Consider the following 25526-nt stretch of genomic DNA (forward strand, 5'->3'; position numbering starts at 1 on the left):
GGTGCCCAGCCTAGCCCCTTAAGCTTTGTGTCACTCCTGGTCAGGGAAATCGGCACAGGGCTGGACAGCTGGCTATCTCTGGCTGAGCCAGTGACAGCCCTCCTACTTCTCACCTCTTGCCTGAAAAGCTTGGCAACCAAGTGAGGAGGCCCCATGACTCCAGACACGGGGGTGGAGCCTGGGTTGGGCCCTGAGGGGAGGGCTTGACGAAAGTGACCACTTACAGCCCTGAGCCTCAGCTCTTGGACGCCTGGCAGGAGGTTGGCCGTCCTGCTCCCTGTGACCTTGGGGACTTGAACAGGAAGGGGCCTAGATCACTGTCTCCTTCCCTACGCTGTTTCCCTTAATCGCTCCTCCCCTGTCGCTTCTACCCCACCCTCCGCGACCCTAAACTGCTTCCTGGGCAGGAACTGTTTGGCTTTTTCCTGCCCCAGTTAGGGGTGGGAGTGTGTGGGGGGGTGACTGTCGCAGCCCTTGGCCTTCAGGGTATATGGAGACCAGGAGGGGGGAGCTTGGGGCGCATGGCTGGGGTCCTCGAGTGGCCGCGGGGTCGGAGACGGCGGCGGAGCTCGTGTACCATCTAGCGGGGGCGCTGGGCACTGAGTTAAAGGAGCTGGCACGCCGCTTCGGGCCGGAGGCTGCGGCCGGGCTCGTGCCGCTCGTGGTGCGGGCGCTGGAGCTCCTGGAAAAGGCTGCGGTGGGGCCCGACCCGGACTCGGTGAGTCTGTGCCGCCACTCCTCGCCACCCGCGTGGTTGGCGGGAGCCTAAGCCTGAGAACCGGGACTCCCCAGTTGCAGGTATCCGCGCAGCAGGCCGAACTGGAGCTGCGACGGCTGCGAGAGGAGAATGAGCACCTCCGCAGAGAGTTGCGCTCTGGGCCACAAGGTGAGTGCAGGCCCGGCCAGAGGGGCGGGTCGTGGCCTGCTAAGGGCCTACCTCCCTCGGGCCGCCACTAAGAACACCCCTTCCTCAGAGGAGCGCGCCCTGCTGCAGCAGCTCAAGGAGGTGACTGACCGACAGCGGGACGAACTCCGGGCGCACAACCGTGATCTGCTGCAGCGTAGCCAGGAGACTGAGGCGGTGAGGGAGGGGCCGGGCGACGGCGCGGGGCGGGGCTCCCTCGGCCCCTCGGCACTCCGCCCACCAGCCCCACCGTTTGCTCCGCCCCCAGTTGCAGGAGCAGCTGCAGCGCCTCCTACTGGTGAATGCCGGGCTGCGGCAGAAGTTGGCCGCGGTGCAAACACAGCTGCGCGCCGCGCGGGACCGCGAGAATGAGAGGGAGCTGCGGCGCGAAGGGGCAGTGGACGCGGCTCAGAAGCGGACGCGGGACCAGACCGAGGGTCCTGGGTGTGAGCAGAGACAGGAGCCTGAACGAGCGACCACCGGAGCAGGAGCCCCGGGAACACCTGAGGACCCTGTAAGTGCCTGCTGAGGTCAGGGACCCATCCCAGTACTCACAGCATATGGCACTTGGTGGACACTTGGGAAAAGTTTGCTGCGCTGTGTAACAAATCCAGCGGGAAGTTGGAAGGTGGCACACAAGTGTGTCCCCCCAGCTGGCCTCTGTCTCACTCAGCTAGAGCACTGGTCTGTCATCTGTTGCAGCACCCTTGCCTCCCAAGTCTCCCTGTGCCTGTCACTCCCTGTAGCTTTCCTGTAATGGCACAGGGTCAGAAGAGCGCGCCAAGGCACCGCTCTGATCAAGCCTTCCTTCTGCAGGCGGAGGCCCCGCAGCAGCCACAGTGCCCCTCCAACATAGGGCAATGCGGCTTCAGTCGGGAAGAGCTTAAGCAGATCCTTCAGGAGCGGAATGAGCTCAAAGCCAACGTATTCCTGCTGAAGGAGGAGTTGGCCTACTTCCAGCGGTGAGGACGCTGAGCAAGGGCTGGGAAGCTGAGGGGACCCCAGGTACACCTGTTTCTGGGCCTCGGGTCACCCACCTCATTCTTTGGCTCATTGATGTATAAACAGTGACACATGCCAGCCACTGTGCTGAGCGCTGGGAGGACACGAATCACAGCCCCTGCGCTCCTGGAACTTCATCCAAATGAGCGAGGGGGCAGTGCAAAGGATCACAGCAGCCACTGCAGCAGTCAAGGAAGTATTCCTAGGAGGGGTGACACCTAAGCCAAGGTTTGAGGGGTGTTAGTAAGGCAGAGTGTTTCAAAAAAGGGGGACAACATGCACAGGTACTTGGGGTGAGACTTACTGTTGGCGTCCCCACCACTTTTTCCCTGCCCTTCCCCCTCCTCTGTAGGGAGCTGCTCGCAGACCACAGAGTCCCTGGGCTTCTGCTGGAAGCCATGAAGGTGGCTGTCAGGAAGCAGCGGAAGAAGATCAAGGCCAAAATGTTAGGGACCCCAGAGGAAGCAGAGAGCAGGTAAGTCCCTGCCTTCATTCCCACTGAGCCAGCTTGGTCATGCTCTAATCTGGCCTAGTCACCTGCTGAGTCTGCTGACCTACTCTGGTCATCCCGTTTAGCTTGCTGACCCAGCCTGGTCATCTTTTGAGTCTTTTGTCTCAGACTGAACCTATCACCCCAACCGAGTCACCCCTTGAGCCTACCACCCGAGCAGTCAGTCCCTAAGCCTGTCACCTAGCCTGGTCACTCTTGAACCTGCTAACCTGGCCTGGTTATCCCATGAGCCTATTTTTCAGCCTGCCCTGCTGCTGGGCCTGCCACTCTACCCTGGTCAGCGCCTGAGCCTACTATCTGGCCTGCGCTGCTCAGCCTGCCATTTTGTCTTGGTCACCCCTTGGGTCTGCTGATCTGGTCTGGTCACCCCCTGAGCCTGCTGTCCTGAGCCTGCCACCCTTCTCTCTGGATCACCTTGCTCCACTTGCCATGCATCCTGCAGAAGAAATCTGCTAACGCTGTTTCTCCACATTCATTTTTCGGTTCCCTGCCCTGGCTGTATATGTTTGTTCTCAGAGGGGTAAAACTGTAGCTGCAGAGACCTCCATAGAAAGCCAGAAGGACTGGGTAGGGAGAGCTTCTGGGTTGGTGAACACATGGAGATGCGGGACTAATGGCGGGCCTGGAGAGGGCATGGAAGCTCCGCACCCTTTCCCCATACCTTGCCCTATACATCTCTCCCATCTGGCTATTCTTGAGTTACATGCTTTTATAATAAATCAGTAATCTAGTAGCCGCAGTCTTGTCAGGGGCCTGCTGTCCATCAGGCTATAAAATAAAAATCTCAAGATGTCTTTCATCTCCCTAGTATCTCCTTCTCTCTAGCCTCCGGGTCCCGTTGTCGCTCTGTCCTCTCCTGTCTGTTCCTGGGGGCTGCGCAAAAGGCTGAACGTAGCTGAACTCCTGTTGTCTCTCAAGGCCTTGATAAATGACCCTCACATCTCCTCTCTCCTCTGCCTCAGTGACGATGAGGATGGCTCATGGCTCCTGCTCTCCAGTGATAAGGGAGATTACCCCCCACCCCCTGAGTCCAGAATACAGAGTTTGTATGTTGGGGGAGGAAGAAGGGCAAAAGTGGTGGGACTGAAGGAGGGGCCCCACCTTGGTTCTTTTCAGCATCCCCTCTCCCACTCCCCTGAGCTCACCCTGCTGTCCTGAGCTCTAAGCGTGCCGCTCCCCTCCTGCTTCTCTGGCCCCCACTCCTTCACCTCCCCACTACCTGACACTGCCCTTTCCCTGTCCTCAGCCCATATCCTTGAATTCTCTGGCATAGAGGCTCAAATTACCTCTTGGGTCTCCCCACAGCTTTGGCCTGTGTTATCGGGGTGAAGCAGAGGCCCCTGAAGCCAAGACCAGCAGCACAGATACCAGCGAATTAGGGGGAGAAGAAGAGACCCCACAGCAACCCCACTTGGAGCCTATGGACAGCCCTGTAGCCCCCAGCTCCTGACCGGCCCTGATCTGCTCTCAATGGACATCTTTGTCTGGAGGCCTCAGCTGCCCCAGAGGCCTGACCTTCGAGTCTGACTCTGGTTGGACGTGTGATCTTAAAGGAGGACAGGGCTCCCTCCTTCCCAGCCCTGCCCAGGCTCTTTTCCAATTCTGGCCTGAGCCAGGACATAATGGGGAACTCAGCCTACCTTCCCTATACCTCTGAGCCAAGCCTCTGTGGCCAGATAAAAGTGCTTCCTCTTTGAGTCTCCATTTCCCCATCTATGAAATGGAGAGCTGACTACCTACCTCCCAGTGGTTTGTGCGGATAGCCTAAGCTAATGTAATAAAGCAAATGCCCATGATACCTAGAAACTGTTGCATGTCTGTCTGTCAGTGGTCTTCCCCCCCTCCCCTGCTCTGCCAGGGGCAAAGGCAGGCTGAGGTTGCCTCGCAGGGTCTTCTTGGTCATCACTGGGTGGGGAGGCTTCTCCCAGCTTGGGCCTCGCTGGGGAGTATGACCTAACAGAAAGCTGTGGCTCCCTTGCCCCGGAAGCTTCATCTTCCTGCCCCCTCCAGACTGAGACCATCCCCTTAAGACCCCACTCAGCATTTGCCATTGGCCTTCCTTTTCGTTTCTCTGGTGTCCCTGGCCTTCCCAGTACCCGCCCTCTCAGGGAGGTGCCTCATGGCAGCCCGCCCCTCCGGCCTGGTTTCCTCAGGAAAAGCCTTGGGAGGAAACAGGAAGGGGGTTGGGAGCTGTGGGGGCCAGACTAACTCTAGCCCTCTGACTGCGCTGACCGCCATGGGGCTGGGGCTGCTGCTCCCACTGCTGCTGCTCTGGATTCAGGAGACCCAGGGGTCTGAGCTGGACCCTAATGGGCAGCACGTCTGCACGGCCAACAGGTGGATCTTGTGGGAATCTGATGGGGGGGGGGAGGTGGCTGAACTGGTGTTGAGGCATGGGGGGAAGGAGACTGTGAGGGAAGAGGTCATGGGGCCTTAGGGACAGCCTGGAGGGTGGTGGATAGTTAGGGCAGATGTTGGGAAGGCCAGGGAAGGAGAGGGAAGGGGCTGGGGATTGGGGCTGTGACTCTTGGCCAGGCCTGCCTGATGCGGCTGACGCAGCCTCCCGCATCTAGCCAGAGACAATGATCCACCTGCGGAACCAGGCTGCCCTCTGACTGACCCCTCTCTGCTCCACAGCCCCTCTGCTGAGCTCCAGTGCTGCCCAGGCTGGAGGCAGAAAGATCAAGAATGTACCATCCGTAAGTAGCCAGGACCGACCCCCACCCGAAGAGGAGGGAGGACATAGTCCAGTGACCTTCCTACTTTCCTGGGGCCTGTTTCCCGTTCTGAGCCCTGGAGTTAAGGTCCATCCTGTTTCATACCTCTAGGCCTGAGGCAACAGCTCTTGAGGGGACAGGGGGCCAGTGAGGGGGCAGAGTGTCCCCTAGTTGTGCCCCAGTCCTTCCAACTTGGGTGGGGTGTTTTTCAGCCATCTGCGAGGGACATGATGCCTGCCGGGAAGACGAGGTATGCGTGAAACCAGGCCTCTGTAGATGCAAACCTGGATTCTTCGGGGCCCAGTGCAACTCCCGTGAGTCCTGAGTCTCACCACGGGGATGAAGTTGCTGGGCAGAACTGGGGGAGCAGGGAGGAAAAGCAGGTAGGAATGGAATCTTAGAACCAAAGGACCAGAACCTCTCCAAGCTTCCCTGAGGAAATTGAAGCCCAGAGACAGGAAGTGACATACTCCTGGAAGATGCCATGAGTCATTGGTGTTTACCTATATCCTCAAAGCTCTACCCACCGGTTCAGTCTGGGCCCTTCATCTTCCTTTTCAGCCTCTCTGAAAAGATGCTGGTAATTCCTGTTAATTGCAAAATGGATGCATTCTCAGTCTCCCTCCCATATACTTTATTTATACATGTGTGGTGGGCGGAAGGAGGGCCCTGACCAGGCTGTCTCTCCTCTCTGACAGAAAAGAAGGGCATGGGAAAGGCGTTGGTGGGCAGGAGAGCCAGAGGGCAGCCACCAGGAATCAGGGTTGAGAGGACTCATTGGGGGAAAATGTGGCTTCTCCTCCAACCCAGACCGGCAGCATACAGGCCTGCCAGGCCCAGGTCATCTCATACAGCCCAGTGGGGGAACCCAGTGGGAGGGAGGAAGGGACATGAATGAACTCTCCCGCTTCTGTGTAACTCTGGGCAAGCCCCTTTTCCACATAGGATCTTTAAGTGTGTTCTGGAATGTGAATTAGGAAGCTGGGACACTGCTAAGGGGTTTCGTAGTTCAGTCTGGGGTAGGAAGTGAGCTTTGCCCCAGGAGGATAGGCTGCCAGATGTTACAAGGGTCTGTGCCAGGATCTTGGGAGGGTGGGCCTGGCTCCCCTCATCCTGGTAAAAAGGGGCGCAGAGCAAAGGATCCGTGACTGGCCCTGAGCCCTCTGAACCCCTTCCATCTCTACCCCCACCCCCACCTCCTCTCCCTGCAGGCTGCCCGGGCCAGTACTGGGGCCCTGACTGCCGTGAGAGCTGCGCCTGCTACCCGCACGGCCAGTGTGAGCCGGACACCGGCGTGTGCCACTGCCAAGCCGACCGCTGGGGCAGCCGCTGCGAGTTCGCGTGCGTCTGCAGCTCCCACGGGCGTTGCGACCCAAAGACCGGCGCGTGCCGCTGCGAGCCGGGCTGGTGGACGCCTACATGCCGCCGCCCATGCCAGTGCAACCCCGCGGGGGCACGCTGCGATCAGGCCACCGGCACCTGCCTATGCGAGGCGGGCTGGTGGGGCCGCCGCTGCAGCTTCCACTGCTCCTGCAATGGCTCGCCGTGCGCGCAGGAGTCCGGCCGCTGCATTTGCCGGCCAGGCTGGTGGGGCCCCGAGTGCCGGGAGCCTTGCGAGTGCGTGCGCGGCCGCTGCAGCGCCGCCTCCGGCCAGTGTGCGTGCCCGCCCGGCTTCCGCGGCGTGCGCTGCGAGCTGCCCTGCCCGGCTGGCCGCTATGGGGCGCAGTGCCGCCACAGGTAAGCCTGGTGCGAGGTGGCTGCGGGAGCGAGGCGGGGGCGGGGGATGAAAGGGACCCGCGCCCCTGAGGGAGAAGGGTAGGGGATGCTAAGGGGAGCAGGGAGTGTGAAGGACGGGAAGGAAGGGCGCAGGGAGAAAGTTGTGCGGTGCTGTTCACAAACCTGAAAGTACCGCATGAAAGGAGGGAAAAGAGACCCTCCATGAGCCTCGCCCACCCCTTTCACCTGGTTACTGTTAAACGAAAAAATATGAGTATGGCAGGCCATACTTAGAAACAGATAAAGAATGAATCACATGACAACATGATTGCATGGTCCCTTTGAGATTCAGTGGCTTTCATACTTTGACCAGCTCCACCCACAATAAGAAATTTATTTTATATCCCACCTAGCACACACACCCATATATATATAATATATAAAACGGAGGTAAAAGCTTAACCAGACAGTACATATTCATCTTTACTATGTATAATATATAATAGATGAAAATATAAAATGTATATACTGTAAATTTTTTTTTTTGGAACAGGACTTTATTGGGGGAACAGTGTGTATTGTACTTCCAGGACTTTTTCCAAGTCAAGTTGTTGTCCTTTCAGTCTTGTGGAGGGCGCAGCTCAGCTCCGGGTCCAGTTGCTGTTACTAGTTGCAGGGGGCACAGCCCCACCATCCCTTGCTGGAGTCCAACTGGCAACTTGTAGTTGAGAGGACCCGGTCCAACCAACTGAGCCATATGGGAGCTCAGCGGCAACTCAGCTCAAGGTGCCCTGTTCAATTTTAGTTGTGGGGAGCGCAGCTGGCTGTCCCATGTGGGAATCGAACAGGCAGCCCCATTGCCCAGAGCTCGGTCTCTAACCAACTGAGCCACCCGACCGCCCCTAATTCCCCCCCCCCCCCCCCCCCGCTGGTCAGGATCTGCTAAATTGATTTTATAAACTCCCCTCCTCCCCAATAATGAGTCTGATCAAATCATATAATCCCAGATAATTAAGTATCTGGAGGGAAGAATTTCAAGTAACTGTTAAGAATCAATGAGAGGGCCGGCCTGGTGGCTCAGGCGGTTGGAACTCCATGCTTCTAACTCCGAAGGCTGCCGGTTCAATTCCCACATGGGCCAGTGGGCTCTCAACCACAGGGTTGCTGGTTGGACTCCGGCAAGGGATGGTGGGCTGTGCCCCCTGCAACTAGAAAACGGCAACTGGACCTGGAGCTGAACTGCGCCCTCCACAACTAAGATTGAAAGGACAACAACTTGACTTGGAAAACATCCTGGAAGTACACACTGTTCCCCAATAAAGTCCTGTCCCCTTCCCCAATAAAATCTTAAAAAAAAAAAGAATCAATGAGAAATTAAGAGAAGGTAAACCTGACTGGAAAAATAGCTAAGAGAGTAGATCCTAAGAGATCTCATCACAAGGGAAAAAACACTTTTTTCCTTTTTTTGTCTCTATATGAGATAATGAATATTACCTAAATTTTCTGTGGTAATCATTTCACAATTAAACAAGTCAAATCATTATGCTGTACCCCTTAAACTTACACTGTGTTTGTTGCATGACAACTATATCAATAAAACGGGGGGGATATTTCAAAGATAAGATAAACTTGAAATTATAGTGGTGGGCTGGCCCAGTGGCTCAGATGGTTGGAGCATGGTGCTCCTAACGCTGAGGTTCAATTCCCACATAGGCCAGTGAGCTGAGCCCTCTACAGCTAAGATTGTGAACAACGGCTCTCTCTGGAAATGGAATGCCTTGGGCTGCCAGGGGCAGTTGGTGGCCAGCCATGAGCCGCTGTGAGCTACCATGAGCTGCCCTGAGCAGCCAAACAACAACCAGTGACCTCAGGGGGCGGGGAGGGGAGCATAAGGCTCACAATACCAGCATAGGCCAGGGAGCTGTGTCCTACACAACTAGATTGAGAAACAACAGCTTGAACTGGAGGGGGTTGGGGGAGGCGGAAGAAGGGGAAAAAAAAAGAAAAAAGAAATTATAGTGGTGAAAACAGACATTTTATGCTTTTATTTTTTTATTCATTTTCATGTTATGGGATAGGAGATAAACTACTGAGGTCCATCCCTGCCAGACCTCGAGGACAGCATGGGTGGAAGGCAGAAAGGGGTGCAGGACCACAGGCAACAGGGAGGTGAAGGTTGGGTGGTTAACTTGGCTGTTCTGGCTGCGTTGGTAGCTCCTGGTGACCCTGGGACCCAGGGAAGGATGGGTACCAGAATGGGGGGTTAGAAGGAGAGGGCTGGAATCCTACTAGAGTATGCCAAGATCATTTGTATAGCCTCTTTGTTGTACAACAGGGGGAAATTGAGGCTCAAACCTGCCTGAGTGACTCAGCTGGGACCTGGATGCCCTCCAGTGTTCCCGAAGGCCTGGGTGGGCACTCCATCCATCAGCCCTGCAGTGCTTCCCATGAACTCCTTCTCTTTCCAGCTGTGGCCACTGCAAGCAGAATGAGCTGTGCTCTGCAGACACAGGCAGCTGTGAGTCCTGTGAGCCAGGCTGGAATGGGACTCAGTGCCACCAGCCCTGCCCACCTGGCACCTTTGGCGACAGCTGTGGACAGCAGTGCCCCCACTGCCGGCTTGGGGAGGCCTGTCAGCCAGACACTGGGCACTGTCAGAGCTGTGATCCTGGCTGGATGGGGCCCAGGTGAGGGGGCTGGCCTGCTCAGGGTGGGGTACACCTTCCTCTAGAATCCTCACCCCAGCTGCTGCCTCTGAGATAGGTGCTCCCCTCCCCCAAACACACATTCGCACAGCGCTCTGGGGTCTGCCACCTGGCAAAGACTGACAGGAGGAGAGAGATAGGTGCTGATAAGGTCCTGGGCAGGGTTCTCTTCTAGTTCCCCTGCCACTCAGGCTTCCTGCCCTCTTCTCCCTCCAGAGATATCTAGTCTGTCACCTATTTGGTTTGGCCCCAGCTTCAAGGCCCTGTTTGCACCTGAGCTTCACTGCCGAGGACCCACATTTGGGTTCCTGAGTCCAGAAGCATGGGGGAAGATGGGTAGGGCCCCCCTGTGGGGGCCAGGCTTGCTCTGTCCCCCATTTCAAGTCTTGCCTCACCTCAGCTGTGAAGAGCCCTGCCCCAGTGGCACCTTTGGGGAGGGCTGTGGCTCGACCTGCCCCACCTGTGTTCAGGGGTCCTGTGATCCTGTGACTGGGGAATGTGTCTGCAACGCCGGCTTCTGGGGGTCCAGGTGAGGACTGGGGCCCTGGCAGGGAGGCAGGAGCCTAATTCAGGCCTCTGTGCAATCTGTTTCCTTAACTTCCCTCCCTGAACTTCTCCGCCTCCCACCCAGCATCCTCATAACTGAGAAGTTGTTCTTCCTGTTGTGGGGTTTGCATCTTTCAAAGGAGGGTCAAAGTGATGCTTAATCTACAGGCCAGTCTCCCTACCTAGATGGGGAAGTTATTTAGGGGTAGGGTTCCCAACCGCACCGTTGTTTCCCTAAGGTCTTCAGGTGATAACACATAATCCATGTCCATGTCCCCAGTGTCAGGTTTTCCATCCATGGGCCAGAATGTAGTATCAAATGGGAGAGAACTCATTTTATAAAGGAGAGGACCAAGGCCCAGAGAGTTAAGGGGCAGGGCTGGACCTGGCTCAGACCTCTAGACCCTGAGGATATCTCTAGATGCCATTGGCATCTTGCTTATTTCACATTAGTGTTGGGTGGGCAAGGGATGAGGATCGTGAGAGGTGACTCTGCCTGTGGGTTATACCCGGGTGGGGGGTGGATTCTTCCCAACACGGCTGGGCGTACTGAGCTTGTCGCTCAGAGGCTGGGGAGTCTGCTTGGGCGTCCGCCAGGGAAGTCTGAGTGGTAGGGGTGGGGAGCAGTGCCCTGAATTCTACCTCCCCCTGTCACCTGCCTGCCGCTACCCCTTCTCACCCAGCCTTCAGCTTAGCTCTCCTTGTCACTCCACAGCTGCAACACTTCGTGCCCATCTGGCTTCCATGGACACAACTGCTCTGTTCCCTGTGAATGCCCTGAGGGATCCTGCCACCCTGTCTCTGGGGCCTGCCAGCTGGGTAAGGTGGAAAGCAGTGACCAGGGAAAGATGGGCCCTTTACATGAGCTCCAGAAGTTCATTACTTGCCAGGGAGGTTAAGCCCACTTCAAAGACATTCTCTGCCTGCCGTCTGTATGGATGCTTTGGGGCCCCCCTGAAGATGTAACAGAGCCCCTGTCCCCTGAGAAACCAGGCTAGCACCCAGGAAATGAGCAGGTAGGGCTGAACACGGGAATCTGCATCAGGTTTGAGAACTGGGGGCAAGAGCTTGTGGAACAGACCATGGACCTTGGGGGGGAGGGGAGACCAGCAGAAAGGCCGCCTGGAGGAAGGGCAGAGTCTGAGCAGAGTCTATATCTCTCAGAAGAGAGGAAGGGACCCACAGGTAGAAGACTCTGGGGAGGAGGCAACTCAGCTATAGATGAGACATACATGGGAGACAGGAGGGCCCTGACTATTTGACCGTCGCTCACCTTGTTGTGGCTGCTTGCTCTCAGGCCGTGAAGCGATTCACAAGTCTGGTAGAAATATAGAAGGAAGGTTTATTAAAGTAAGAGAAGGGTTGGCTGGGTAGAGTCTGCTGGAAACTACTGCAAACTACTGTGTCGTGTCTTTGTTTCATAAAAGTGTTATATTTTCTAACCAGGATGTAAATCGCTTCGGCCTGTAGTGGAATTTTCTATTGAGTTTGGTTTTGTCCGTTGGGGTGGGGGAAGGTGCCAGTAGGCTGGTTATCACACCCTTTGCATACATAAATTTAAGTTGGAGCCAGGAGTGGGTCCCATACAGATGCAAAACCTCTCCCAAGTCACCAGGCCTACAGGGGCCAAAGTAAACAGAACCATTGAAACTCCGTAGTAAACATAAAGGAAGCAGAATCATTAAACATTTGGCAGAAAGGAAGCGAAAAAGGAAAAGAAAGCTTTCAAAAAGTCCCAAGCTGAACTACACGTTTTAAATCAAATTATACCAGCAATCCAAATCTCAAAGTAGAAGATTTAGTGCCACCATTAAAATCCCTCTCTCTTAATCCCCCCCCCCCCCAGGGCCTCACAGTCAGGATGCTGCCCTCATCGCAGGCATTCTGATACCTCTGCTGCTGCTCCTCCTGGGCATTGCCTGCTGTGCCTGCTGCTGCTGGGCCACCCGGTTGGACCCCAAGGACAGGTGAATACTGGCCTATCCCTTCCCCCCACCAAGCTCCTGGCATGGGGTGGGAGCAAGGTGGCAACTGGTTTCCTTCTAGGGTTGGGGAGGGGCTGGCCTTGTCACACACTTAGGTCGGAGGTGATGGGGTAGTTGGCTGTGGCTGTGGCCGTGGCTGTGGCCTAGAGACACCAGGTTAGCCGCCTGCCTTCCTCAGAAGCCTTCAATGGGAGTCATTTGAGGAGGGGCACCGGGCAGCAGGCTGGTAAAACTCAAATCCACAGCAGGAGGCTGAGGGTTTACGGTCAAGGACCAGAGGAGGAGGTAGGGAGGGCAGAAGCCCCAGGGCCACTCTGAGCAGGGAGGGGAAGAGGCCAGGCCTCACACCCCCCAGAAAGCAGAGTGACGTCAAAGTCTGAGCAGTGGTTTAGCCGAGCATATGGCTTTCCCAGAAAAGGAGAGAAGAGGAAGGGTTTGGGCTTGCAGCCGGCAGGGAACCATGACTCCCACAGAGCTTGTCCTAATCTTTTCACGCTTCTCTCACTCCTTGGAGTCACCACACCGTGCAGGTTTGGAGCAGGGAATGTGGGGGCAGGAGGATTAGCAGAGGGCAGAGGACACTGGTAAAGTGACCTGGCTGGTTACTGGTGCACACGATGCCCAGGCCCTGTTTTCTGGACTCTTTGTCTGGTGCTGTCTTATAGTTCGTGCACTAATCCTTGAGCTTGTCATCCTGTGTGCTGTGGGGACTTCACAGATGCACAGACCTGTCCTCTGGGGCATAGAGCCTGGGGTGGGGCAGGAGCCCCTGACACGTACAAGACAGGGACAAAGACTGTCAGAGGAAGAGTAATGAGTGAAGCAGTCACTTCCAGCATGGGGGTGATGCCAGGGGCAGGCTTCCTGGAGGTAGTGCCACTTCCAGAAAGCTAGGTGAGCTGGGACTCAGCTGGATGATAGTACATACCTGCATTTGGGGGAACCCCACCTGGTGCCTGGTGCTGTGCAGGGACCTAAAAAAAGCTCTGATAGTTTGGCGTTTTCCCCATTTTACAGATGAGGTAACTGAGGCCCAGAGTTTGAGCAGAGTTGCTGCCCAGGCCTATTTGACTTTGAAGCCATTCTGCTCTCTGTGACAGGCCCAAATTTCAGGCTCAATTGTTTGGATTTTACTCTGTGGTCATAGGGAGCCATTGTAGTCACCCTTCTTCCCTGACACTAACCCTGGGACTAGGACAGTCCTGGCCCTTTTCTCCTGCCACCACCCTCCCCCAACCAGGAATCTCACACACTGACCACCCTCCTGTGCCCTCAGGCCAGCAAGCGATGGAGCTGCTGTATCCAGGATGAAGCTCCAGGTCTGGGGGGCACTGGCCAGCCTGGGTTCTGCGCTGCACTGCGGTTCCCTCAGTAGCCACAAGCTTCCCTGGGTGACAGGTAAGTGGCGCTGAGGGTAAGGGGGGCTGGGATAGGACAAGGCTTTCCGTGGGGCTCTGCGCCTGACCTGGAGCCCCCCACAGTCTCCCACCACGACCCGGAGATCCCATTCAACCACAGCTTCATCGAGCCGCCCTCTGCCGGCTGGGCCTCCGACGACTCCTTCTCTTCTGATTCTGAGTCTGGAGAGGAGGACGAGGGTCCTGCCTACTGTGTGCCACCCCAAGAAGGTAACCCCCCCAACAGCCCACTGGGCCCCTGAGCAGCCCTGCCCACTACAACTTCTTTACTTTGTCAGCAAGTATGCCTCAAGTGTCCATTCTATGCCAGTCACTATTCCTGGCTGTGGGACGCAGGAAAGAACCAGATAGATTCCTGTCTTCACCAAGCTTATCGTCTGGTGGGCAGGAATCAGACACTGATAGGACAGAGGGATATGTACTTTGATGGAGGACGTATACGGAGAGACTATCATCCAGCCATGTCAGAGGAGATTGGGGTCAAGGAAGATGTCTCAGTGTTGGTGATATTGGAGTTGAGTGTAGCAGAATCAGGAGTTGGCCAAATGAAAGTTAAGGAGAGGTGGGAATGGTGTTTCAGGAGGAGGGAACAATGTACACGAAGGCCCAGAGGTGAAAGGGACATGGCTGTTTGGCATTGAAAGAGTTTTAGCTTAGCTAGAAGGTGACCTTAGGTCAACGTAGGGAGAGAGGTGAGAAAAGAGTGTGGAAGTAGTATCCCCAGCTTTCTACATCCTCACTGCATGTTTGAGGCTTCCGAAAAGAGGCTGACCTGGGTAAGCAGGATGGACTGGGGTGGCTAACCCAGCTTTGGCCAAGCTTTTCTGTCTCTTCTGCCAGGGATCACCCCTGTGGCGCAAGCAGAGTCTCCAGAGGCCAGCCTGGCTGGAGGTCCCTTCCCTCCCCCTGAGGATGCCTCCACACCATTCGCCATCCCGCGCACTTCCAGCCTAGCGCGGGCCAAGCGGCCATCGGTCTCCTTTGCTGAAGGCACCAAGTTTGCACCGCAGAGTCGCCGAAGCTCAGGGGAGCTCTCTAGCCCTCTCCGAAAGCCCAAGCGACTCTCCCGGGGGGCCCAGCCAGGTCCTGAAAACCAGGAGGCTGAGGAGGCCACAGGCACTGAGCAAGCAGAAAGGGACAAGGCCCCTCCTGGGGCAGCCAGCCCCAGGGATTCAGCCATTGGCCACCGCCGGCTCCCACTTGGTGGCCGGACAGTGGCTGAGCGTGTGGAAGCCATCGAAGGCAGTGTCCAGGAGAGCTCAGGCTCTGTGACCACAATCTACATGCTGGCAGGGACACCCCGGGAATCTGATGGCCCCGTCCGGTCTGTCCTCCGCCGTTTTGGTAGCTTTCAGAAAGGCCAGGCAGAGCCCAAGGTCAAGAGTGCTATCCCCAAGCCTCCACGTCGGGCCCTGAGTCGTAACAAGGGCAGCCCCAGGCTGGCCTCTGGCTCTGCCAGTGAGAGCCCTGGCTCAGCCCTGAATCAGGAGCTCACTGGGGCCTTGGAGTCTACAGGAACTGGGCTAGAGGAAGTGGCCAGGGGCCTGGGGGATGGCATCAAGATTTCAGGCAGTGCCCAGGAGCAAGTCCCTGAGGGTGACCCCCCAAAACAGGATCCCCAGAAGCTGGCTGACGAGGAAGGGCAGGAAGAGCCCCAATATGAGAATGTTGCACCCATCTCTGGGCCACCAGAGCCCTAAGGACCGTGAATTTGGAGTGGGAAAACTATGGATGGGGGTCAGGCATCCGAACTAACCATGCATCAGATTGCGCTTTATGCTGGAAAAAAGATCCCAGGGCCAGGAAAGACCTACCAGAGCCTCTGCCTTTCTATGGAGAAACGTCCCAAGTTAGAGGCCAGAGACTGGGAGTGGTCTGGAAGGCCTGGGCGGATACGCTGCAGGATGGGGTTAGGAAGGGGAAATAGATGGCTGCAGGGACATTTTCTCTGTTGTCCTGGATTCTGTTTGCCCCAAAAGACTGTTCTTTCCTTCATTTTCAAAATATTTGTCTGAAATGAGAAACAACCTAAATGTTTGGTTAAAGAAATTTTCTTATGATAGGTTCCTAAGCAACCACAAAAATCATGTGCAAGAATATTCAATATGGGAGAATGTTCATGCTATATTGTTAAGTGTGAAAAGTAAGTTTTCTTTTTGCCACAGGATACCTGTTTAGAATTCGTCCATTTGTGTATATTTTGTGATTGTTTTACAAACTGTTTTTTAAGGATGTATGTGCATAAAAAAGCTTCAAGGGAAATGCATCAAATGGCATTTTTCTCTGGGAGATGAGATTGTGGCTGATATTTATTTTCTTCTTAAACGTTTGTGTAACTTGCAAATTTTCTACAGTGAACATTCTTTTTACTTTTCTCACTAGATTGAATTTAAAAAGCAATGTTCTTTGTTAAAAATAAATAGTACTAACATTACAGACATGTATAAAGTAAAAATGAGATTTCCCCTTCTCCCCAGAGGAGTCTAGGGGACCAGTAAGGGGCCAAACTTACTTTTTCACTGAACGCCTTTTGGTCTTATTCTGAATTTTTTCCTCGCATATTGTATTACCTAGTCAGGAAATGAAGAGTGCGTTTTCCTCCTATCCCAGTGCTCAGAGAATCTCAGGAACATTTTAGATGCTTCCTTTCCGGTGTTTTTCTGTTCACATGAAAACAAAACAGCAAACTGTTCCACAATTTGCTTTTTTTACTTAATATATCTTTCTGTGTCAGTACATATAAAGCTACCTCTTTTTATAAAAAACGACTACATGGGATTCCATCATGTGGAAATAACACAGGTTATTTAAACCATCGCCTACCTATGGGGACTTGGGTTGGTTTTAATTGTTTTGATACAATAAATGATATGGTGTACAACTTTGTCTGTATTTCTTTTTGTACTTGTGCAAGTTTTTCTGTAGAAGAGAGCCCTAGAAGTAGAATTGCTGGGTGATGGGGTAAGAACATTAAACATTTGTGTACTTACTCCAAAAAAGTTGTATGGTTTGTATTCTCACAGATTATGGCAGTATCTATTTCCTCACACCAATCTGATAAGTTAAAAATGGTATCTTATTCGCTTGAAGATGATGATTTGGGCTGTATCAAAATTTAACCTATGTAACTCACATTTAAATGATTTGGTAATTAACATTAGCTTATACTTGTTGATAGGCTAAGGATGCAGAAATTATTAAATTGTATAATTTTTGAGAAAAAAAAGGTATCATTATTTTAGCACAATAAAAATCAAAAGGGTAAAGCTTCTTAAAAAGTTAAAATCTTTGTACAGATAAGAGTTTTTGTTTCTTAACAATCAAAAATGGTACTAAAATTTGTATTTCTATGATTGTTCTAAGGTTGAGCTTCTTTTCATATCTTTGTTATTTGTATTTTTCCTATAGATTATCCGGTTATTTTCTGTCCCCAATTTTCAGTTGAGGTGTTCATCTTTTTCTCATGGATTTATAAAAGCCTTTATATATATATATCAAAGATACTCTTTGCCCAGTTTGTGACTGGTCTTTTAATACTATTGTGGTTTTTTTTTCTCTGTAGAAATTTAATTTTTTAATTTAGACAGTCTTTTTTTTTTAACTTCTGGGTTTCATGTCATACTTAATGGAAAGGTCTTTTCTAAAAATCAGTGAAATAATCTACATCTTCTTCCAGTACTTTAGTGGCTTTATGTCTTTATGATTTGCCAGCAGTGCTAGTATTTAGGCTTTAACATTCCTGACAAAAAGACTTAAACAACAACAACAAAAACCTCAACAACCAGAATTTCATTTGGATTCAAAATCTAGTTCTGACATACTTGTTTTGTGACTTTGGAAATGTTACTTAAAGCCTCAGTTTTTTCAACTGAAAAATGGGGATAATGGCCCTCTCCCAGGGTTATTGTGGGTGATTAACACAAAGTATATAAAGCACCTACTAAATTTTTAACTCTCAATAAAGGGTAATTATTATTGACAGTACCATCATTCTCTCAAGGGCCCCAGAAGCTGATACCTTTCACCCCTTTCATATGTTCATGTTTTCATTCAACAAACTCATATTGTTTGTCTGTTTTGTGCTTATTTCTGTACTAAGGGCTGGTCATACAAAGTTGAATAAGATAGAGTTTGTGCCCCTAAAGAGTTCACAGTCAATAGGAAAAGGGAGAAACAAACAGACACACAGATAAAAAACAATGCAATCAGTGGACAAAGATAGTGAGAGTATTGTGGGGAGTGGTTACGGAACGTGTCCTGGAGGCGATGCTGTCCAAGCAGGGACTCGGCGAGCGCGAGGTTAGAGAACAGCATGTGTAATTCACAAGCGATTCCCTGTGATTGGAGCATCTAGGATCAGGCAGGTCAACCAGCCTCCAGTGGGAGGAGACTGGTGGGGAGGAGCCTGTGTGCGTCAGGTGGGAGAACTTGAACTTTATGATAGCTCACTGGGAAGGGTGGGGTGGAGAGATGAATTTCAGGAACTGAGATTGGAGGCTGGATGAACAGCAGTTGCAGTCCTAGAACACAGATAGGCAAATGAGATATTTAGGAGATATTGCTGTATTGGGGGGTGGTGGCAATAGGGTGGAGAGGGAGAATTAATAGCAGGTGTTGAAACGGTAGTTCAAGGTCTCTAACCAATAGGTAATGGTGCTATTAGCTGAGAAAAAAATGGGAGGAACAGTTTTTTTTTTCCTTTGGATGGGGGAGAAAGTAAATTATTTTAGAGATCTGTTTGAAACAGTTTAGAGATGTGTATAGAATAGCTGCCTGGAGACCGTCCTCAAGCAGGTGGCCGTAGGAGGAGGGAGGGAAAGACCGAAGTTTATCAAGTGGCAGTCCCAATCTTTATGAGTGGGTGAGATCCTGCAGAGGGTGGTAACGGGATAGGTAACCAGCAAGGATCCCCCAAACCGACAGCTACAGGTACGGTCTGAGCGAGGTTGCCAGCGGCGGGTTCATGGCGGCAGGGGGCGCTCTCGGACTGGGGGACATGGAACAGGAGGTTGCTGGGGCTTGCATAGCTCTGGGATAAGCTAGTTCCAAGAGACTGCCAGGGAGACCGAGCTGAATCTGGGGGACACCGCGGGTCCTCCGAGGTCGGGCTAGTGCCTCCGATCGGGGAGAAGCCGGGCAGCAGAACCTCCAGAGCCAGGGCTCCATTCTGCTGCCCTGGCAGTTCCTCCCGGCCGGTCCAACTCAATTATCAGACTCCACGCATTCTCCCGGAGGCCTGACTTGTTCTTGCAGCTTGGAGCTGCCCACCGCGTCACCCTGAAGAGGGCTTTTACCTGAGGGAGACGTCTGTGAATAGGGTGGAAGTGCGGCAGGACAGTGGGTATACAGTGGTCAACTTGGGCAGGGAGCAATAAGATGATCAGTTTGGGTGAAGGTTTCCCGAGGAACTAAAGGGAGGGAGTACGAGTCTGGATGGGGTAACAGAGGAGACACCGTCCTAGGAGACAGACAAGCCCCAAACTACGACTAGGGATCCCTGAAGGACACCTTCCTGGGACCCAGAAGGTCGGTGAATCAGGAGAGCAGGGAAGAGGCACACCACGCCTGGACAGGGGTCCAGAGATCCGGAATGGGCAGACAGCGCCTGGATGTGAGGCACTGTGGGCAGGAGAGCGAGAAATCAGAACACAAAAGCCCGAGACAGCCGGAATGGCAGCGTTGCCTGGGGAGGAGGCGGCGGGTGTGGAACGACCCACACGGAGCCAGAGCATCGGGGCGTGGTGCTCAGTGCAGAGGGGAAGCTGGGGACTATAGCTCGCTGGAGGAGAGCGGAGTGCAGGAGCCGAGCTGGGTACGCGAGGAGTACGGGCGTGCAGCTGGGGAAGTCTGGGGGGCGCCGGCTTGCGGAGCCGGAGACCCAAACCCGGCCAAGGCTTCGGGGTGGGGCACTGGAGAGGCCATAGGGCAATGCCTCCGGGGTTTCCGGCGCGGCCGAGACTCCAGTTTAAGGTGGCAGAGCAGAGGCTCGGCCCACCGCTGCCTCGGGCACCCCCAGCTGTCTTGTTTGTCTCCAAGTCCGGCCGGAACCGGCTTCTGCTCGCCGCCGGGCAGGCTGGTGCCTGCTGATTGGCCAACGCCTGTTTCCAGCCCCACTCAGCCAATCAGCGTGTGGCAGTGTTTTCATCTTGGAGTCAGAATAAAAGGGCTGGAATAAAAGGGGGCAGAAAAAGCGCCGGCCGGGCCCGATACACACGAGAAGGAGCCGGGTGAGCTGGAGCCGGGAATCTGGGCCGTGGGCAAGGATGCTGGGGGCAGAAGGGGTACAACAATTGGGTCATAGGGAGAAGAAGTGTGACTATGAGAGAAAAGAGACTGAATGGATGAGGAGCTGCCAGAAGAGATGACGAATCGAGGAGGAGCTAGGGGATTGAGGGACGGGTCCGCTCCTATGGAAACGGGCAAATTGCCGGGGCAACGAGATAGGGGTCGCGCAGGTGGCTCGCGCCGCCGGTTTGAACCGGCTTCGCCTCCCATGCGGGTTTCGCGTGGCCGCAGCGCCTAGCGACCTAGTCAGCGGCCAATGGCGCGGCAGTTCCTGTGCTGCGAGGCCAATCAATGGGCCGTGGGCGGGCCATTCCGCAGCTAGGTGCGCTGATCTTGTGGTTGAAGGAATCAGCTCTGGGGAAGGGTCTCGAGCGCGGGCGGGAGGGCTCCTTTTACGGTGCGAGGGAGTGACCACCCTCAGGTATGCCTCTGTCCAGGTGTCCGGTCCTCAACCTGCCTCCCCTGCAGGCCTCCAAGCTATGTCAGTCCTGCTGGGAGCCAGGACTAATTTCACGTCTGAGTATGCGTTAGTCTCTTCCTGCTAGCATGCCTCAGTTTACCTCTGAGTGAGCTGAGGGAGAAGTCTCTCTGCCTGGCCTGAACGGCTCTCCCATAGCCGAGGGCAGCCGTACAAGTCAGCCGCGGCGGGTGGCCCAGGTCCGAGGCAGGGCTGGGGCTTCCTTCGCTGCACGCACCTGCAGTCCGGGCCGAGGAGGGATGACAAGCTCCTCGCGCTGCGGCAGCGGTGGAGCTTGGTCGCAACGACTGGGCAGGGCCCGGCGCTGACGCCGAGGTCTGTGCGCAGGTGGCTGCAGAACCGGAGCCAGGCCGCCTCGCCACACCATGGCGCCCACCTTGGCCACTGCCCATCGGCGTCGCTGGTGGATGGCCTGCACGGCCGTGTTGGAAAACCTCTTCTTCTCGGCAGTCCTCCTGGGCTGGGGCTCACTGCTCATCATGCTCAAGTCGGAGGGCTTTTATTCCTACCTGTGTACTGAGCCAGGTGAGACGGGCGCCTCGGGCTTGGGATGGTTCCTGGAGTGGGGGTTTGGGGACAGGTCCGAGGCAGGGCTGGGGGACAGGGCGGGATGGCGGAGAAGACCTATCCAGCAATACCATCTCCCTGCACAGCGCCTCCCAGTTAACAACAGACCGATTTGATTCTCACCCTGCTATGCTGGGTATATATTTGTTCCCGTTTTGTGGATGAAAAAACTGAGACTCAGATAGATCTTCTGACTTGCCCACACAGCTGGAGACTATAATAGATCCAGAACTCCTGAGTCCAAGTTTTTCTTTCCACCACCTGGGAACATTGCTGGACGTTTGTCCTCACAGCGCCTGGCCCATCACTTGCCTTGCAGTAAACAATTGCTGCCTGACTGTAGAAAGAGGAACTCCGGACTCCATGGCTGGGGGTGTAGCAAGAGAGAGGAAGTGGCTTGGCCTGCATCCCCTGGAGGGTTCATCTACAATCTAGATGTTTTTAAGTCAGATCATTACTAGTCTCTTATGGGCTTGTCAGATACAATTTCTTGTCTATTTTTGCTACTTTATGATTTTCCAAAGGACATTTCCTCCCACAGACTGAGAGAATGTCTCAGTGGCCTTCTACCCCCCATGGCAGGGGGTGGAGAGGCAAAGGGGGTGTTTATGGAAATGACACTAGGTCGGTCCTTTCCCTTTGCCACGCCATTGGTGTTGCTGAATGAGGGCTGAGGATGCTGGTCTACAGGAAATGTACCCCAATCCCTACTTTCATACTCCCCAACCCCGTTTGAGGATCCTAATTGCTTCACGTAGGTTCAGCCCAACAGTGGGACCCAACTTCTACCCTCCTACCCCCTTCTAGGCAATCTTGATAGGAAACATTGCCCTCTGCCGACTCTCAATGTCTCCAACAATGGCTGCCTAGTAGTTGAACTAGGCAATGCCTCTCCCCAGTGCCTTTGTCAGGAAGCCACTGCCTGAATACCTTTAGATAGAGATAACCCAACCTTGATTCCCTGAATCACACCACCAGCATGCCTTTTCTTCCTAGAGTTCTTACTTTAGGGGAAGAAAAGGCTTTGAACCCGCTCATGTTGCCTCTCACCCCACTAGAGCCCTCCCTGCTTCCCTTCTCTGATCTGCCCACAATATTCCTGAGTGTTCCAGTCTCTAGGGAAGCTTAGCTGGAGAGGTGAAGGGCAGGGGAAAAAGGGCGGGGATGCACAGGTGCCTGGGAGAGGGCAGAGAGTATATCTTTTAGAACCTTTAGCCTTTAGCCGCTCAGAAATGTTTCTTGATAGCCAAAGGGTTCTTGGCAGACCTTTCCCCACATCAGCAAGAAATCTTGGGAAATGGAAGAGCCACTCAGACCTTGTTCCTTGAAGAAGCTTTCTGTTCTGCCCAAGAGATGGTAGATTAATGACTCTGGAAGGAACAGGTTGTTTGGCTCCTCCTCTCTCCCTCTCTTGCCTCCCTGATGCGTTCTCTCAGGCTGCACAGAAGGTTTGAAAAACGGAAAGAAACATCATCATCCCCAGATGAAGCTTTTAGCATCTTATCCAAACTGGAGGACTGTTGTAGTTAAAAAAAAAAAAAAAAAAAAAATCTTTGGGCCCCCTTGGCATTGGAAGGTCAGATTCTGGGTTTTTTCCCCCTGGTTGGCCACTGATTTAATTTATTTTATAGTATCAGTAGCATTGGGGCTGATCACTTTATTCCTGCCTCAACCTTGGCTACTTCCTTCGTTTAAGTGGGAGGAGTCCCAGAGATTGTGCCAACGCAGTGCTGAGTTGGTTTTTACGCTCTTGGGGTTTGTCTGGTCCCCCCTGTAACCCAAACTGAAGGTGAAAGGTCAGGATGTGGGTTGAACATCAACTTCTTATCCTGTGCCTTTGCTCCTGCCTCTTGATTTTGGTTTTTCTGACTCTCTTGCAAACCCCCTGACTCAGCATCCTTGGGGCAGGGCAGGCCTGCTGATTCTACACAGCTTATCTCTCTGGCCTCTCTGTTCCTGCTTCTTGGAATCCGAGTAGCCTGTTGCCTTTCAGAAGCCTCCCCGTGACTCTCTTGACTGGGAGTGCCTGGAGGATTTGGGGTCACGGTTTCTGCTTAGGCCTAATATTTTCAAACTTGGTAGATGGCTGAATTGCAGAGAAGCAGTTAGGCTGTTTTTGAATTAGACTTGTGCAAAGCTGACCAGTCTACAGCTGATTGAGATGCAAATTGGTCAGCCTTGTGTTGCTTTTAGAATTGATGCTTTGGTTTGTTCTCTAAAGAAAATATGCCTGAACCTGTTGAAAGGTTCTCAGAACTCTTTCTTGGGACTCCAGCCAGAATCTGGCTATAGACACAGTACTGGGTTCCAGCTTAGAGATAGGAGAAGGAAAGAAACAGTCTCTGCTCTATTGCCCAGAGCTCTTTTTGCCCTGCCCACTGGACAGTCAGGATTGATGGCAGGGGCTGGGGCTGGCATTTGGGCTTTGCCTCCCCAGTTCCCTTGGTGTGGGCAGGAGACTGACTGGGTTTCCAGTCTAGAAGGAATGAGGATTTTCCAGTACTGTGTCCTTTTGACCTCTGGATGGCTGCTGTAACCATCCACTCCTTACCTCTTCATTTTCTCTGTCATCTGGTGGCCCTCTTCGACAGGGTCAGCTCAAGGGGCTAGTGCTCCCTGTGGATGTTTCATCTCCTCCTTCATCTAACCTACACTTTCAGTAAACATTTCTTGAGGTGCTACGCTGGGGTGCAGAGCAATCCTGGCCCTCAGGGAGTCTGTAGTCTGCCAGCATCAAAGACGTCATCACACACAGACCTGTATAATTCTAAGTGGTGGTCAGGGAGCCAGGACTGAGAGTGACAGTGGGGATCTGGTTCAAACTGGTGGGAGGGCCTGTCTGATATTTAGGCAGAAGTGTGGAGGGTGAGGCGGGGTGAGTCAGTAGAGAAGGGGTCAGGGAGCCCTGAGGCAGACTACACATTGGAGAAGAAGAGAGAAAGGACTGAGAGGAGGGGAAGGAAAGGGCCCGAAGGGGAAGCTGCTTGGGGAGACTGGATTTTATTTTCAAGGCAGAAAAAAGTGGTGGGGGCAGAGGAGGGCGGTCAGGTTCACCTATTATACACTTAGGAACTTTTTTTTTAATTTTTTATTGGGGAATATTAGGGAACAGTGTGTTTCTCCAGGGCCCATCAGCCCCAAGTTATTGTCCTTCCATCTAGCTGTGGAGGGCGCAGCTCACTGGCCCATGTGGGAATCGAACCGGCAACCCTGTCGTTCAGAGCTCACGCTCTAACCAACTGAGCCATCTGGCTGCCCCTCTTATGAATTGTTGAGGGCTTGCCACATCCTGGGTGGGGGGAGGGCTGTGAAGGCGAGAGACATGGCCTCTGCTCGAGGAAGTCACAGTGCAGACCGGCCATGGACACAAGGCAGACCTTGAGTCAGTCACTGGGTCGCTGCCGTCACTCTGCCTGTGTGTGGGGGGTAGCCATACTCCTCGCTGAAACGAAACAGGAAGCTGGTCCCTGGAGTTCTGAGAGGGCAGAGGGGCTGCCAGGGAAGCAGAGCCAGGCCTGGTCCCCACCAGGATGGGCGGAGGCTGCAGGACAGGAGACAGGTCCTGTGGCTTTGAAGCCCTCCCTTTTTATGGTCCCCTACATCCACAGGCTGGTGGTTGATTGCTTTTGAAAACCCACCCTTTCACTTTTATTGATATGAAGATGACTGTTTTCACTTTTCCCCTCAGTTTGTTTTGGATTAAACAAAATACTGTAGCAATGGGCAAGGTTAAAGGCTGGTGCCCACGGCCTCAGGGTGTGTCACAGCGAAGAAGTGACACCCCTGGCCCTCCCCACCAACCCTGCCTTTCTCCTTCCCATTTCATGACCTAGTTTTCCTCCGCCACATCTGCTCGCCCCACCTGCCTTCTTGGTATCCCATTAAGGTCCTGTCCAGCATGGGTTGGCCTTCAGGTACCTCGTGGGAGAGCCTTATGGGCAGTACCGTTCTCACTAGGTGACATTAAAGACCACCTGATACTACTGCTGACACTGACAGCCTTATGCCATCTCTATTCTCTTAGCATTTTCTCTCTGAAATGCCTCTAACCCAGGTAGTACAGTATCAGCACATCCTGGATTCAAGTCCAGCTTCCCCGGTATCTATGAGACCTTGGGCAAGCAGCTTACCTGCTCTGAAACTCCTGGTATCACAGTGTGGAATGTGGGGTGGGGTTGGGCGCGCGCTAAGTGGCACAGAAAGGAGTAGCACTGAACACAGCAGACAGCACACACAGGCACTCTGTGAGCACAGCTAGGGGGCTAGGCCCTTCTTTACCCAGACGGCCCCTAACTGTGTCCTGTCTCTAGTTTGCTCTGTGTCTGAAGCTGAACTCTCACCTACATCCCCCCTGCTGCACTGAGATACTGCTTCCTGTTGCCGGATAGAATAAGGATTTGAGAGAGAGAGAGAGACCGGAGCTCCTGGGGCAGAGACCGTTAGCAGGGCTGTCCAGGGACCTACCCCTAGGGAGGGGAGCATCAGTAAGCAGCCAGTCAGAAAAGGGCTTTCAGGAATTTAGAGGGGCCACCAGCTGCATGCTCCTTGCTTCCTCAAGCATCATCCAGCCAGCTATTCTGGAAGCTCCCCACTCCCTTTCCCTGGGGTGGGGGGAGCCCCCTCTTTGACCCAAGGATGTCAGGGGAGCCCGAATGGGGTCACAGCACCCTCTTTTCTGTAAAGATTTTGTGT

General features: G+C 53.7%; 3 protein-coding genes across 13 annotated transcripts in view; all 3 read left to right on the plus strand.

Annotated features, from left to right (window-relative positions):
- Positions 1-279: 279 nt before the first annotated feature.
- Positions 280-4223, plus strand: RILP (Rab interacting lysosomal protein). Of its 5 annotated transcripts, none has more exons than XM_019755515.3 (8): positions 280-718; positions 793-886; positions 975-1081; positions 1173-1418; positions 1721-1866; positions 2259-2381; positions 3380-3463; positions 3723-4223. In XM_019755515.3, exons 1-8 carry the CDS (start codon positions 491-493, stop codon positions 3865-3867), a joined length of 1173 nt encoding a protein of 390 aa, XP_019611074.1. In that variant the 5' UTR covers positions 280-490; the 3' UTR covers positions 3868-4223. The 5 variants fall into 5 exon arrangements, with proteins under 5 accessions (XP_019611074.1, XP_019611076.1, XP_088658143.1 ...); XM_019755516.3 differs by having other exon boundaries at positions 347-718; positions 799-886; positions 3723-4010; XM_019755517.3 differs by lacking the exon at positions 3380-3463.
- A 225-nt stretch (positions 4224-4448) lies between these two features.
- SCARF1 (scavenger receptor class F member 1) lies at positions 4449-16385 on the plus strand. 3 transcript variants are annotated; one of them, XM_074319529.2, is made up of 11 exons: positions 4449-4754; positions 5055-5116; positions 5347-5448; positions 6346-6871; positions 9319-9537; positions 9956-10084; positions 10817-10920; positions 11948-12068; positions 13363-13484; positions 13568-13714; positions 14345-16385. In XM_074319529.2, the coding sequence occupies exons 1-11, from the start codon at positions 4537-4539 to the stop codon at positions 15202-15204; spliced, it is 2610 nt and encodes an 869-aa protein (XP_074175630.2). In that variant the 5' UTR covers positions 4449-4536; the 3' UTR covers positions 15205-16385. The 3 variants fall into 3 exon arrangements, with proteins under 3 accessions (XP_074175630.2, XP_074175632.2, XP_074175631.2); XM_074319531.2 differs by having other exon boundaries at positions 13605-13714; positions 14345-14607; XM_074319530.2 differs by lacking the exon at positions 9956-10084.
- A 3005-nt stretch (positions 16386-19390) lies between these two features.
- The window catches only part of SLC43A2 (solute carrier family 43 member 2), a 41040-nt gene continuing 34904 nt past the window's right edge, over positions 19391-25526 (plus strand). For 2 of the 5 annotated variants that reach the window (XM_074320644.2, XM_074320646.2), the window contains exons 1-2: positions 20115-20210; positions 20595-20792. In XM_074320644.2, the coding sequence (XP_074176745.1) occupies positions 20633-20792 (160 nt within the window). In that variant the 5' untranslated portion in view covers positions 20115-20210; positions 20595-20632. Of the gene's footprint in view, positions 19732-20114; positions 20211-20594; positions 20793-25526 lie in introns of those variants that run through there. The other 3 variants (XM_074320643.2, XM_019755501.3, XM_074320645.2) reach the window with 3 other exon arrangements.

This window comes from Rhinolophus sinicus, chromosome 12 (genome assembly GCF_057876585.1).
Source record: "Rhinolophus sinicus isolate RSI-liver-muscle chromosome 12, RSI-T2T, whole genome shotgun sequence".
NCBI classification, from domain to species: Eukaryota; Metazoa; Chordata; class Mammalia; order Chiroptera; family Rhinolophidae; genus Rhinolophus; species Rhinolophus sinicus.

Excerpts from the sequence above, each read along its gene's own strand:
- RILP (XM_019755515.3), top strand. The coding sequence starts at position 491 with ATGGAGACCAGGAGGGGGGAGCTTGGGGCGCATGGCTGGGGTCCTCGA. Across the intron at positions 719-792 it reads TGGGGCCCGACCCGGACTCG|TTGCAGGTATCCGCGCAGCA; the intron begins GTGAGTCTGTGC and ends GGGACTCCCCAG. Across the intron at positions 1,419-1,720 it reads CGGGAACACCTGAGGACCCT|GCGGAGGCCCCGCAGCAGCC; the intron begins GTAAGTGCCTGC and ends TTCCTTCTGCAG.
- SCARF1 (XM_074319529.2), top strand. The coding sequence starts at position 4,537 with ATGGCAGCCCGCCCCTCCGGCCTGGTTTCCTCAGGAAAAGCCTTGGGA. Across the intron at positions 5,449-6,345 it reads CGGGGCCCAGTGCAACTCCC|GCTGCCCGGGCCAGTACTGG; the intron begins GTGAGTCCTGAG and ends CTCTCCCTGCAG. Across the intron at positions 10,085-10,816 it reads GCCGGCTTCTGGGGGTCCAG|CTGCAACACTTCGTGCCCAT; the intron begins GTGAGGACTGGG and ends GTCACTCCACAG.